At 35.1% G+C, this 15,740-nt stretch overlaps 1 protein-coding gene across 2 annotated transcripts in view; it reads right to left on the bottom strand.

Annotated features, from left to right (window-relative positions):
• Positions 1–15,740, bottom strand: part of LOC137233907 (paired box protein Pax-6-like) — a 38,254-nt gene that overhangs the window by 19,865 nt on the left and 2,649 nt on the right. The window contains exon 1 of one of the 2 annotated variants that reach the window (XM_067757448.1): positions 4,817–4,910. The exons of the other annotated variant lie outside the window; for it this stretch is intronic. Within the exon in view, the coding sequence (XP_067613549.1) occupies positions 4,817–4,853 (37 nt within the window). The 5' untranslated portion in view covers positions 4,854–4,910. Of the gene's footprint in view, positions 1–4,816; positions 4,911–15,740 lie in introns of those variants that run through there. 2 annotated transcript variants of the gene reach the window in all.

The raw sequence follows: 15,740 nt of genomic DNA, 5'->3' as shown, positions 1-15,740 counted from the left end.
TGGGCATCAAATGGAAGCTGTTTATGGGTACTTTGAGACGGGGTATTTTTCGTACCCGTGGGTGAATAGGGTCTCGAGATGTAGGCCAAAATGTGGACCCGGGTACCCCTAGAATGTGTTTATAGAATATGGATAACAAATGAAAGCTGTTGATGAGTGCTTTAGTACGAGATACCCTAGAAATTGTTTATACAAGAAGGATAACAAATGAAAGCTGTTGATGAGTGCTTTAGTACAGGGTAATTTTCATATCTGTTTGTGACTAGGGTCTTGAGATATAGGCCAAAACGTGGACCAGGGTAACACTAGGATGTGTTTTTACATTATGGGTATCAAATTGAAGCTTTTGATGTGTGCTTTAGTACAGAGTAATTTATACCGCTGCGTGACTAGGGTCTCGAGATATAGGCCAATACGTGGACCCGGATACCCCTAGAATGTGTGTGTAATATGGATATCAAATGAAACCTGGCAAAACTGATAAATATGCATGCGAAGCCGAAAAAAAGCATGAATTGATAATACCCACATACCTATTTACATACGTCCTATTCAATTTGTTTGAAATTTGATATACAAATTTGCCTATATTAGTATTTACGATCCTTTTTTCGGGGAAGTAGACCAGAGACGGGCTGGGAATGCGATTAGGACTAGGATTGGGACTGAGACTCGGAGTGGGAATGGAACTCGGAATGGGACTGGAACAAAATACATACCACCCTCTGGGACTGGCAATAAGGGATGAAAAGAATGGGAAAAACTTGAGAGAAGAGAAAAGAGGGAAGGATAAGGAGACTGAGAAAGAGATATAGTGAGACGAAAATAGAGATAGATGAAGCGGAAAAGACGGAGGGAGGAGAGAATAAAATGATTAAGAAGAAGTGAAGAGGGGAGGGCAGAGTTAGAGAGAAAAGCGTATTAAAATGTATGCAGGTATACCAAATTTAGGGCAGAACAACGTCTGACAGGTCTGCTAGTCTATATATATAAAAAGAAGTATACATTTTGATTGTCACTCCATAACTCGAGAACGGTTCGACAGATTGATTTTAGGAAAGATACAGGAAGGAGAGATGATGGTTAGTTGATTTTGAAATCCCAAATCGGTTTTGCCATATATATATATAAATCAAATTCTGTGTGTGTGTGTGTTCGCTATGGAAACGTATTTCCCACACATCAATAATCTCCAAATTTTGGTTATGGGTTCCTTCGATCAACGGGAAGGTTTTAGGCTAAAAATAATTTCGATATATAAAAGGGGCGTGGCACCTCCCATAAAAATGGAATTTTTGGTACTGCATACCTTTGAAGATATACATGCCAGAACATTGAAATTCAATGAGGAGTTATATGAGGTCAATCCCTAATACCACCAAGAAAATGCGGAATTTGGAGAAAGGGGGCGTGGCACCTCCCATACAAATGGAATCTTTAGTAATGCATAACTTTGAAGGTATACATGCCAGAAACTTGAAATTCAGTAAGGACACAGTTACAGATGAAGATAAAATTGTGAATTATCCAAATGAATTTCTATACTCCTTAGAACCAAAAGGAATGCCTGCGCATATATCAACTTTGAAAATTGGCTCACCAGTCATGCTTCTTCGGAATGTAATCAAAGCAACAATCATCAGCGGTAAAAGCAATACAATAATATAAAATAGGATACAATAAGATACAAGAATAAAATATAATAACAGAAAATTTCACCAAATATGCGTACAAAATTCAATTCAATTTACAGAACAATAAATTAAATTATCAACAAACAAAACAGAAAAAATAACGCAACATCCATTCGATCCCGGGCGTTACAACGTGCGCATGGTAAAGCTAGTTTTCAAATAAATATTTTATATACTAATGATGGAAGTAATTTTATTATTTAATATCCAAATTACTATTAGGACCTTGTAATTAAATGTTTGAACTATAAAATATATATTTTTAATGAACAATAGTAAATTTAGACTGCTCGATCTTCATTTTTCAAGAGTCTCTCATTATTTTTATAAAATTTAAAATTTTTATTTATTCCACTTTTTATCATTTTTGACACGCTTGTATGTTTTCAACTCTTTTATAACAAGCAATAAAAAACGATGTTACGTATACGGCATCGGTACCCGTCTTTTCATGTGGTACGGATACGTTTGCGTTGGTTGGTTTTCAATAAAACAACATGATTCCTTATTTATAAAGTCAAATATTTGAAATACAGAACTTTTAAATTTTCTTTTCATTCTTGAATTATAAGTTTTTAGCCACTACTTCTGTTTTGCTGATTTGGAGGATAATACAAAAAAATGTCGGACAAATATTTTATTTTGCTTTTTTTTTTGTTTTCGTTATGAAGTTTGAATTCTGTACCTCATACATAGTACAAAAGATGGAAGTACTCTTAGTTTTTTTTACTAAACATTTTTTTCCTAAAATTTTGTTAAATTTGTTATTCCTTTTCCCTTTTTTGCTATAGGAATCATATAAAAAAAATTAAGCAATTTTAAACAACTTTTTACCTCTAAGTTAAATTTTTTATATGTAGTTATTTGGTGTTTTTTTTTTTACTTAATATCGAGGATTAAAACAGTTTTTCATGGATGAGTAGTCATTTAGAGTATTTTTAAATATAATTTTTTTTTTTTTTTTTTTTTTTTGAGATTGTATACAAAGTTTATGTATTAATGATAGAGATGCATTTAAATTTTTATTTTGGTATAATGTCGGGAATATTTTGTGGCCCTTTGGGTATTATTTCGGTATCTGTTGAGAAGAGATTAAGTAGCTTATTCTCACTAACAGCCGATATTGACGTGTTATCCGATTGTTATTGACTCACGGCCATCGCCTTTTTATTGTTGTGTCATCGGCAATTCATTGGTTTCTTCTAGCCGACAGGTCACCGATATTATATCGACTTGATGCACTTTCTTCGGTATCTGTCCGCTGATAACAAACCGATAACGCGTCGATAACAAATCGGTAACACACCAAATACAAACAGATGATCCTGATGAAAATAACAAATTGATTACACTGCGGTAACAAATCGATAATACGCCGATTACAAAACAATAACAATTCGATAACCAGCGGGTTAGGGTATGCCTGTCGTAAGAGGCGACTAAAATACCAGATTCAAGGGGTTGTGTCGCGCAATCCTTTCAGTTTTGCCAGCGCAATATATAGCTTCTCCAAACCCAATTGTCAACCTCACCTATCCGTGGTGAATCCTCTTTCATTAACATCCGAGGCTCTGGCGACCACGAACTCTTCATGGATCTAGGGGGCGGGAGGGCGGTAAGGCCAAGAAGGTCGCATGTGGTCATAACAAATCGTTCCCGGATGGTCGGGCTTGGTACTAGAACGTACCGGATCTGCATCCGGAAAAGGACCATCAACATCGATAACCTTCGGGGAGTGTCATTATTGCCACAACAACAATAAAAAAATCGATAACAAAACTTTAAATCGTCGATAACAAATTGATAGCAACCATTCGGTTTCGGTTGCGGTTCCCGTTCTGATTTCAGCTATGCTTTCGTCTCCCATCACTTTGCAAAAATTTAAATAAATGTTCCTCTAATCCATAGTTACATAGTTAAGTTAAATCGGTGCACGGTGCCAAAACGGTTGCAACTAAAATCATTGCGCACTACTTCACACAATAAATAAAGTGCTATATTAAAATTTTTAGAGCTAATATCAAAACTATTCAAATTTAGCACCAAAATAGTGCAATGTGAAGAAGTATGCAGTAATTTAACAGCACCTGTACTTTTTTAAATGTATATACATATGCACTTAAATTTTATATGGACTGCCAAGTGCATAACTTTATGTACACTTAAGAAATTGTTGCGTAGAAAGCTAGTACTGCTAAATTTAAGCACGCATTGTACGCAGTTGCAACTGAAATGTGTCTCTACATTTTATCTCTACACTATTAAGCTGCAGATATTGGTGCGTTATCGGTAACCGTATCGGTAACCTTATAACAGCTGATTCGACCAACCTTATGGGAATCAATGTAATCGATTATTGGTGCCATATCGTAACGCTAAGGTCGTAACCGTATCGTAGCCAACTAATTGATTTTTGGTTTTTCGCCATATCCATAACCTAAAAATATTTGAGTTGGTGAATTTAATAACTTTTTGTAGATTTTATTCATTGTTTTGGATACGTTATGACTAAGAGACTTATTTTTTGTGGAATATGTTTGTAATTTTTTGCGTTTTCTTCATATTTATGAAATTTTCACGATTTTTAGGTTAAGGCACCATTAATCGATGACAATGTATCGTATAGGGTTACGTTAGGGATACTACTTCAGCGATACGACAAACGGCACCAATGACTCCGCTTTTATTCACTTCTATGACAGAAATGTGAGTGTATACATGATTCGTCGCAACCGATTCAGCTATAGGTTATGCATTCTAACCAGCAGAGGTTGTGTCTCCGCTATTAAGCATAACCCGTTTTGAAGCAAGGTATTTAAGCAATGCCGCGAGTCTCCAATAATTGTCGCGAGATGGCTCTCTTAAACATTATATAAGTAATAATAAGCGTTTTTGTTGCCCGCAAATGTAGATGTATATACATGTAAAAAACACCGCTAGTATTACACTTTTCTGACCAAAATTGTTTCCTATTCTTTTACACATTTTGTTGGGTTGACTATTATATTTAACTTGTTTTTTTTTTTTTTTTTTGTTTTTTTTTATATAACAAAATATTGATGTATGTATCTACAAAAAACTGATTTATATAAATTTTTTCTCCGTTTTAATTTAATATTCACCTCTCGGTAGCCAATGCGGTCTTATGTGCTCACCCATTGACTGCTAATTTTAAATTAAATATTTTTCGGTTTGCAAAGAAACTTGAAAAAATAAAATAAAAATTGGCAACGGTTATGAAAATTAACTTCAATTTGCAACGTCAATAAATGCGAAGTTAAAAAGTTTACGCCTTATGCATGTGCCTAATAAGGTTTAACATACTAAAGAAATAAATTAAATGCAAATAGCGTTAACTTTTGTGGGTGGCTGAAAGAAATTATTTAAGTAAATAACAAAAAACAACACTAAAGTTTAGAAAACTCATTTCACTACTTCGTAGGTGAGCGCAGATTGGCAACAGAAGTTATTCATGAGTGCAACACGAGTCACACTCATTCGTCATGCTAAACTTCAAGGTTGGCATATGAGAACCTTGTTCCCCCATAAGCTGATTTCAAATCTCCCACCTGCCCGTGTCTAGAACATAAAACAAAATTAAATTAGGCAATTTGTACAGGTGTACGCTTTTGTTCTTCTGCACGCGCACTTTTATCAATTGCTTTAAAAAATAAAATAAAAATACAAAACAAATAAATTTCTCCTCTGTAGATATTATCAAACATTTTAATAATTACTTATGATCCGTGTGTTTGAATACAAACAGTGTCACATGGTTTCATAAGAAAAAACAATTAAGTTTGAGCAACAAAGGGCACGTTGAGCTATTTAAATATTTTGAAACTAAATATTGATTTAATAATATACATACATATGTTTTTTATAAAGACAAGCAACAATTTTTGTTAAGGTAATTACCAATAATAAAGGCCAAATAAGTAAATTCCATATTTTTATTTATTTTTCCCAATTGCGCACAAATGCCTAATTTAGGTTCACTTAAAAAGAAAAAAAAATATATAAATGAGTATTGTATGAAAACACTTAATAATATTAGGTGATACTAGAGTCGCAGATTTGGCGCAAGGGTACGGGAATGACAGGAAGGACACGTGTATACTGATTTTTCTAAATTAGCAGAAGTTATCGGGCCTGCTATTAACTGTGTCGATGCGGAAGTAACTAGATCACATAGAAATTCTGGAACTAGCGTGCTTAAGCTGCAGTCGCGTCAATATACATACCTACATATATATTCATAAAGTACTCTGCAAAAAATGCGATTAGTCTAGAATGAGTTCGGAATGAGTCAATATACATACATACATATAAGTATATTGAAAGTCAGGCAGTACTTCATGAAGACCCTGTAAAAAATGCGATCAGTCTAGCATGAATCGGAAAGGAGTATGCGACTAATGCCAGTTTTGATCTCTTTGTATGCATTGAGCTGTTCCCTTTTGTTTGAACACGGCCTATGAAGAGACACGGCCTATGTGACGCCAGAAGGCAATGTCCAGTCAAAATACCCGTCATGAGTCTACAGTCCTCTCTTTTTAAGGATAGAAGCAACTTAGTTAGTCTAAGGTTGTAAGACCTACACATAATCTTCGACACTTTACAGCCACGCGCTTGAACCCACGCCTTTCCCGCTTGGTCGATCATGTGCACCTCTCGCCTTCGCTTAATCTCGCCCAGTCTAATTGGGACATCTACGGAGCAAGCTTCATGGGATGCGCGCTATTTAGCTAGTTAATCGACTTTTTCATTCCCATCTTTTCCCATATACCCTGAGACCCAATATAGATGTATGCCCCTCCCTGTCCCGATTCTCTCCAGAAACTGCTTACACTCTAACACGCATTTAGATGCAGTGTTATGCGAGATTATTGCCTTAATTGCTGCTTGACTTTCAATATAAAAGTTAACACGGTTGCAGCTTAAGCTATTCTCTTCCAGGGTTTCTATTGCTTTGGTTACGGCGAATATTTCCGCTTGTAAAACGCTACAGTAATCCAGCAGCTGGTAGGATCTGTTGATTTCCGGATCAGCACAGTATACCGCAGACCCTTTTCCCTCCACTACTTTGGAACCATCTTTGTACACATGTATCGCCTCGTCCTCCATTTTAGCACACTTGCGCCAACCGTCCACCTCTATTGTGACCATATAATCTTCCTCGAAGCGCAGATAGGGAATCAGGTAGTCTGTTTGTCTTGCAAGAGATGACGTTATACTACTATGGCCGTATGGTCGGCGCTCAAGCTGCCCCGAGCTACCGAGCCTGGTCTTTAGAGTTTACTCGCACTATTTTTTGCAGGGTAGTGTCCTGGAATGCAAACAAGCTTTGGAGAGACTTCGCTCAAAATGGATCATATGAGGAGTTCCAACAAAAAAAAAAAAACGAATTTCAAGATAAGTGAGAAAAAGTGCCCAGACTTAAATGCAGGCATATTTACAAACATTCTTTATGAAGTGCATGGTCCAGCTCTAGCATTGTTTGTCAGTAGCTCATTAAGTATTTTTTTTAATTTTTTAGAAAATTCTCGCCCGTAGGTGTTCCATGGAGTACCCTGAAAGAGTATTCGGAGCTGAAGCAAGTGATCCTCGCCCAGGAAATCGCAATGTAAATTGGACCATATTTTGTATACGTATGAGGATCACTTAAGGAGTTCCTCGTATACTCCTGAAATACGCTTAAAGTGCTCCTTGAATCGCCCTTAAGGATCTAAACCAATACTCCACAACTTATCCCTATTCATATCAACATAACACAATTTTCAACTAAAGTAATGCAAAATTTGTATGAAATTATTGCGTTTTGCTATAAAAGGTATTTTTGGGAATGTTCCGCAATGGCTAAATTTTCTGGTTTCTTCGCATGGAGATTATTACATAGATTTTCGAAAGTGGAGTTGAATAACCTACATATCTCAAAAAAAGTTAAGGCTGCACTTATTGCGTTTTGGTTTGGAACTCCGCATATATGTATATATATAGAACTAACGGTCATAAAGGGATAGCAGATAACGAAAAGGCAGCTAAGTTAAGCAAAGAGGGCGCAGCACTCCATGAATCGACAAAAGAAGTCTCAGTCCGTTTAGGAGAATTCAAAGAAATTCGATTATAGACTTGCAAAGTTGCTCATATCTCTAAAGGGAGAAAATTTAACCCTTTCACGCCTACTGGGATAATATTCCCCACCGTTTTTTTTTTTTTATTTATGAAAACTTCTATCAGAACTGCCCAGTACCACTTCTTTGTTTCATTAACTCAACGAACCACATTTGCTCTGTTATGCCTAGGTTTATCTAATAAATAATAAAAGAATAAAATGACCATATTTTTTAATGTTAAACATATGTATAACTGCGAAAATATTTGCATTCTCCTGGGACTCTGACTTTTAAAGTATTCAGAATATATTTTTTTAAGTATTATTCTCACTATTGATATTAGAGAAAAATTGCAAAGTTTACAAACGGCGATGGTTACTAGGACATGTTTCTGAATTTCACTTCTTCATCAGCTAGCTTCTCGGGAGCTGAGTATTGAACTCGAATCTCCAACATTCATACTAGTGTAAAGCCTGATGCATTTAACCACTCAGCCATATGAATGCCCCGCTGCTCGCTTTGCAATTGCTAAAATTCAGAAACATGTCCTAGTACCCACCACCGTTTGTAAACTTTGCCAGCGGCGGATGTACATAAGAGCACTTGGGGCACGTGCCCAGGTGCCCCCACAAGGTAGAGGCCCCACAGAACAGTGGCGGATTAAAACTGCGTGAGGTCCAAGACTGAAATTCAGAATGGGCCCTGCCGGGCTCAGACAGGCGGGGGAGAAATGCTATTAAATTATAATAAATAAACCCTAACTCTTAACCCTTAAACCTGTAAAAGGCAGGAAATCTGAAATACTATGAAATTATAATAAAAAAAACAATACTTCAACAAATAGAGAAATAATTTAAAAATGGAGAAATAATTTAAAATTATTAAAAAACAAAACTTAGTATTTAAAAATGCTGATTTTACTCCCAGTGATAAATTTAGAATATTAAAATTTATACCGTTAGTCGATAATTGTATCAGCGCTTTGAATGAGTGAATTGCGGCATACAAGATGGTTGAATCGAGATTTGGCTTTTTATCGAAATTGGATAAATTGACTCCATGTGAAATAGCAGAGAGTGCTAAAAAGTTACTTAATATTTACAAGAATGATCTTGACTCTAATTTAGAAATGGAATTTCTTTTATTCCAAAAATTGTGTTCTAAATTGCTTGCATTCGAACCTGCAGCTGGGATCAGCATAGACCAAGCGATGTACTCCTTGATAATTGTAAAGGGAGTCTGAGAAACTTTCCCGAATACTGAAATGGTTTTAAGAATTTCTTTAACTTTATTTATAAGTAGCTGTACTGGGGAGAGATCTTTTTCCAAATTAAATCTAGTCAATGATTCCTTGAGAGTATCGGTGACTCAAAAAAGATTGAATCATTTAACTATTATAAGCATAGAGCGTGACATTGTACGTGATATTAATATTGACGATATAATAAAATGTTTCGCTAAAAAAAGGCACCGAAACGCTTCCTATGATTACAGGTAATAAATAATATAATAAACCTAACTACCTACACGTCTTTTTTATTCATTTCTCTTTCAAATCGCTTACAGGGGTGCCTCCACATCATTGGTGCCCAGGGGCCACACTAAACTTAAATCCGCCGCTGAACTTTGCAATTTTTCTCTAATATAAATAACAAAACAATTGTATAAAGTAATATGAGCATGTCTCGCTAATTAAATACATATGGTATTATTCTCACAATTTGGAAAAAAATTCAAATAACTATACAGAGAGTGGAGATAAAACTCCGTCCCCATAGGGTTAAGGCTCATGATGGAAATACTAACTAGGCACTGCCTTCTGTCTTCACAAGTTAGGCTTCGTCAGTATCAGCTGTAGTAAATGCTAGCGAATGTAGTAAATGCTAGCTGCGCTCGTAATAAATACTAATAAATACTAATAAATTTTAATAAATAAACCCTAACTTTTAACCATTAAACCTGTAACAGGCAGGGGAGAAATCTGAAATACTATGAAATTATAATAAAAAAACAATACTTCAACAAACAAAAGATGGAGAAATATTTTAAAATTATTAAAAAAACAAAACATAATATTTCTCTCTCACTCTTTCGTGGTTTAACAAAGTATTTTTTTATAATTGTATAGTATTTCTCCGCCGTCTGTTCGTGATTTAACAAAGTATAATTTAGAGAGTGCCAAGTCACAGGAGGCCCCCTGCAGACGGTGGGTCTCCAACCTATAGCACCATCATGTAGCCCCCTAACAATCTGCCACTGCCAGTATGAAATCACAAATCAAGGCCCTTTTTTTCCATCCTATGAATCTAATTAAATTAAATATGTCATACATAATTAAATATTTCAAAAACTTAATTATTCAATTTCAATAATTAATTTCATTAATTCTCGTATACTTTTGGTTCCGTGCTGTGGACATTCACTTAATCTTGCCGGAGAGAAAGCGTCAAGTGTATCGCCTTATTATTCAGATTATTTTATGTCTTTACAAGAATTGTATGTATTTTTTCAGCATCAGAAAAACGTTGATCTTTGCTAGTCGATATTTTAAAATCGAATAAAATTGATAATGAGAGAATAATGGTACCTAAACGAGCTGAGTGCACTAGGTGGTCAAGTCAAGCTGGAGCTAGTAATGCTTTTATGAAAAATTACCCATAAATATTAGAAACTCTATTATCCATAATGAATAACAGAGAAGAATATGAAGCAAAAATACGATGTCAAGCTGAAGGAATTTATAAAAAAATGTGTACTCTGGAAACTGCTATTATGGCAACATTTTGGAATGACGTTCTTGATAATCTCAATAATACCAGTAAAACAATTCAAAGTCCGAATGTATTATTAAATACAGCCTTGCAGAGCATGCGAGCATCAAACGAATTTATAGCCAATAAAAGAGATTTATTTTTACATTATTAAGATTTATGTAAAAAGTTGGCAAACCTTTTTGATTACAAGAAAGATCGTGTTCGTCGAAGAAATATAAGATTGAATCCACTCGATTATGGCTATGAAGAAAATGCTGATTTTACTCCCAGTGATTAATTTAGAATATTAGAATTTATACCGTTAGTCGATAATTTTATCAGCGCTTTGAATGAGAGAATTGTGGCATACAAGATGGTTGAATCGAGATTTGGCTTTTTATCGAAATTCGATAAATTGACTCCATGTGAAATAGCAGAGAGTGCTAAAAAGTTACTTAATATTTACAAGAATGATCTTGACTCTAATTTAGAAATGGAATTTCTTTTACTCCAAAAATTTTGTTCTGAATTGCTTGAATTCGAACCTGAAGCTGGGATCAGCATAGAACCAGCGATGTACTCCTTGATAATTGTAAAGGGAGTCTGAGAAACTTTCCCGAATACTGAAATGGTTTTAAGAATTTCTTTAACTTTATTTATAAGTAGCTGTACTAGGGAGAGATCTTTTTCCAAATTAAATCTAGTCAATGATTCCTTGAGAGTATCGGTGACTCAAAAAAGATTGAATCATTTAACTATTATAAGCATAGAGCGTGACATTGTACGTGATATTAATATTGACGATATAATAATATGTTTCGCTAAAAAAGGCACCGAAACGCTTCCTATGATTACAGGTAATAAATAATATAATAAACCTAACTACCTACACGTCTTTTTTATTCATTTCTCTTTTAAATCGCTTACAAGGGGGCCTCCACATCATTGGTGCCCAGGGGCCCACTAAACTTAAATCCGCCGCTGCTGCAGCGTGGCCGGAACTCGAGGCAGCAATTACACTATGTCCTAGAAAACTTCTACTAATTACCAGGACGACAGAGTTATTTTATAACATAAGTTCGGATACATACCTAATTGGATTTTGTATCATCAAACAAATTCCGGTAACATTATAGACACATTCATGTGAGGTCTGAGAGCTGAGAAATGCTTAAAAGCACCATACCTCTCATCCATTGATTTATAGCTAAAAAAAACTTTGCCTTGTACCCGCGGTACGCAATATACAAACAAGAGACTTAAAAATCTTCCGAAATTTTTTCTTTCTTTTTTTTGGACCATCCATAAAATATGTAGGTCCGGGCCAATTTGTAGAGAAAATTAAAAAGTTGCACGACGCGAATTAGAAGAGAAGTTCGGTGCAAATCTCCTCAAAGGTAAATCGCGCCAAGTATTTATATTATTTATTTGACCTTGCGAACCCAGGAAACGAAGACAGGACGTGCTCAACCGTGTGACGCCATAAGGCAATGTTCAGTTATACGCCTATGATGAATCATCTCTCTATAGAGATGTGAGCGACTTTTGAAGTCTAACATTCAATATCAATTTTGCTGCCCCGCGCTTCTTTTTCCCGTGTTTCTTGGAGACTCCTGTCGCCTTTTGAAAAACTCTGTACACGAAACTCAAATCGAAAGAGAGGACAAATAAATAGCTCTACAGCACTCTATGCTTAGAAATATTTAAAAATTTTACTTTCGTCTAATCGGGGTTTTTGGTCCTCACTCGCAGCACTCTACGCCATTATGCTACCAAAGACCTATACTCAAGAAATTGTTTTCTAAAATTAGAATAATTGGAAATTCTTCCTTGAAACAATTGGGCTATTCACAAAATCTCCGATTAGTCGTATAGGTGCTATGTTTTTTTTTTTTAATTTTATATTGAAACCCATAAAACAACTAAGAACTTAAGCAGGACCGGATTAACCATCAACGGGGCCCTAGGCAATCATCAATTTGGGGGCCCTTTTTTCATGTCCGTTCCCTTATTTTTTCGATTAAAAAAATACAAACTTATATATTTATTGTCACAATGTAATAATATCAATAAAATTACTATCTACATTTTAAATTTTCACTTTGCAATGACTTACTCAGTGAACGCATAGCAGTCAAAATAGAGTTCAAGACTTCTATATCCTTTTTAGGAACCTTGTCTAATTCGTCGGCCGTTGCCTTTTGAATGCGGTCAATTGAGTTTTATGTCGTTTTTCAACATTTTTTTTCGGCAAATTCATCAATTATATCGTGCAAAGTATACCTAACACCTCGAGTCGCTCTTGTCGCGTGGTAGCCCTTTCAGCAGCTTTGATTCTTTTTAATTGCGAGAACGATCGTTCGGCAGGACAATTTGTGATCGTTAATTTAAAAAAAAAATTCGAAGAGCTATTTCTGTGTTAGGAAATACATCGGCTAATTTATGTTCGATTAGAATCTTATACAAATGGCTATGAGTTTTTTGTGCATCAGTGTATCTGGAGTTCACGTAACTTTGGAATTGTTTAAATTCAATGAAAAAATTTTCCAAATCTTTAGAATAAAAGTAACTAAGTTATTTATAGCTTCGTGGAGGTCTCCATCACTTAGAGAAAAATTGATGAGAAATGCAAATCTCTCTGAAACTCCCATATATTGTCGATGATTTCGAGGAAACCTTTTGTCGATGATTTCGAGGAAACCATTTGTCCTAAAATCATCGAGAGGCGAAAATTCTACTTCTGGAGCATTTCCGTCATTAGGTTGTTTTTTTCTACAACGAGTACGTTTTACGATTTCTGTATAACTTACACCAGGTAATAATTGTTTTGTTTTTTCCTAGAAATCATTGACCTTTTCACGGAATGAAACTAAACTCCTTTCTAACGATCCGTACAAAAAAGCACACGTTTGAACATCTGCTTTTTCACTTTGCAATGACTTACTCAGTGAACGCATAGCACTCAAAATAGAGTTCAAGGCGTCTATGTCCTTTTTAGGAACCTTGTCTAATTCGTCGGTCGTCGCTTTTTGAATGCAGTCAATTGAGTTTTATTTATTTGAGTAAAATTTATTTTCAGTTCTGATTATATTTTTCTTTCACTCTCTAGAATTTTATATTTGTAAGAAAATTTTAGAAGTCATTTTAGAAGTCTTTTTCATTTTTCGGGGGCCCCCTAAAATCGGGGACCCAGGCAACTACTATTCTACCTACTTGTTAATCCGGCCCTGAACTTAAGACTCTACTACGAATACGAGACTCTTGTGCTGGGCTACTCAAATATTTTTATATTAAAGTGCAAATCACAATACATATACAAAATTATACATATGTACACTGAAACTTTTTTAAATTGAAAAAAAAAAATTATTTAAAAGTTTTAAAGAATTTTGATGGTCTCCTTAATGAATACATTTTGAATTAAAATTTTTCTCAGGGCTAAAATATTTTTTAAACATTTTTTGGTGTCAATTTGCTAGTGTAAATTTGAGTATCATACCGAAGTGCGTTGGCTTCATATGGAAGTGCTTTTCCTTTGCACTTTCATATGAAATTCAGGCACTTTCATATGAATGAAATTTATATGTGAGGGCATATGGGGGTCCTATGAAATTTTTTTTTTATATCCAAAGTGTGAATTTGCATGTGTGCCTATTCTTCAGGGCAAAACAAAACAAAAGCGATATATAAAAGGGTGGTCCTTAAAAACAAGTGAACGATTATTTTCAGTCAGACGGTTAAGAGGACAAAATTCAGATTTGTCTATGGGGCTCACTTTAAGTTATTTTTATCTAATAGCCAAACTCAATAATACCCAATTTTCCGATATAACATGTAAATTTTGGTCTATATTTAAAGCGGCTACGATGCGTCTTATTAGGATAGCCCGCACTTTAATACCAGGCGAACACGCCTAAACAATCGCCAATCGTCAGTGGCGGATCTAGGATTTGGTACTGGGGGGGCTTGAAATTTTTTCACTTTCAAATTTTGTGTTAAATAAATGTATACAGAATATAAAATGACATGACAAAACGAGGATTTTCAAAATTTAAAAAATTAAATAACTTACTAATAAAGTACCAGCAATATTTTCTGAAATGAAGTTCTTCTTTTATTCAGCACACTCGAGATAATGATATAAAAACCATATAAAAATAGTTATAAAAACCTTTCTTTCAAACCCACTTATTGCTGGTTCAATCTTCTATCGACCAATCCAAAGATTCGAGTCGTCGGGGCTTCGATTTACAGCAAAGATCGGTTATTTCTTCAATGTCCGTTTCTATTTCTTTGTGGACGTTCCCTAGTGCCAGACCAGTCAGTCGATTTTCAAACATGTTGACTCTCAAATAAGTCTTCAAGCGTTTTAGAACAGAAAAAGAACGCTCTGCGTTCGCTAATGTCACGGGGATAGTCGCAAATATTTGCAACAGTGTCGTCACGTTTGGAAAAAATGAAGAAAAGTGTGCTGATTTAATGATTTTCGGGGCAACAGTAGCTGTTTGAGCACTCCTGAATGAATCACTTTTGCAATGGTTATGCCACAATAAAATCTCATTTTTCAGCACTGTCTCATTGTGACTGGTGAGATCTTCTTTATAAACTTTAGCAGCAAGTACAATTTCTTCAATCGTCACTCCTGCAGAGTATGATGGAATCAGTCCCTCCAGAGGCAGTATCTTCAAAAATTCGCCTTTGAACCTTGACGTCAATGAAGAAATCATGTAGTCCAGGAAAGGGTAATAAATTGTAGCTCTGTAATTCGGGTTTAGCCCCTGGCCCTTTTTTTGGCCCTCTTTAAAATGTTTGCCCTTTTTTGGCTCCAAATCTATTTGGGCATCTCGGATTGTGAAATTTGTAATGTGTGTATCAAATGACATCGAAATTTTATTTTATTTTTTTCGTTATGATGATGTGGCAGCTTGGTAATCAGCTGATAATAAAACATTAATCGATTATCAAGTGTCATCACTTACACAACGTAGAAATGAAAAGGTAAGGAAATATTTTGCATAAAACGCCACTAAAGAATTTTTTTATCAGATATTTAATAAAAAAAGCAAGTGCCAGCAACAGCAGAAAACTTCGAACATAAAGAAAGCGATGAAAGTAATGAAAGTCGTATCGATGACAAGACGAGCCATATGTGCCGGCGTTAAGTTTTTTCTTATATT

The sequence above is a fragment of the Eurosta solidaginis genome, chromosome 5, assembly GCF_040869045.1.
Source record: "Eurosta solidaginis isolate ZX-2024a chromosome 5, ASM4086904v1, whole genome shotgun sequence".
Classification (NCBI taxonomy): domain Eukaryota; kingdom Metazoa; phylum Arthropoda; class Insecta; order Diptera; family Tephritidae; genus Eurosta; species Eurosta solidaginis.
The sequence above is the reverse complement of the archived record's forward strand: the minus strand, read 5'-3'. Positions and strand labels throughout refer to the sequence as shown.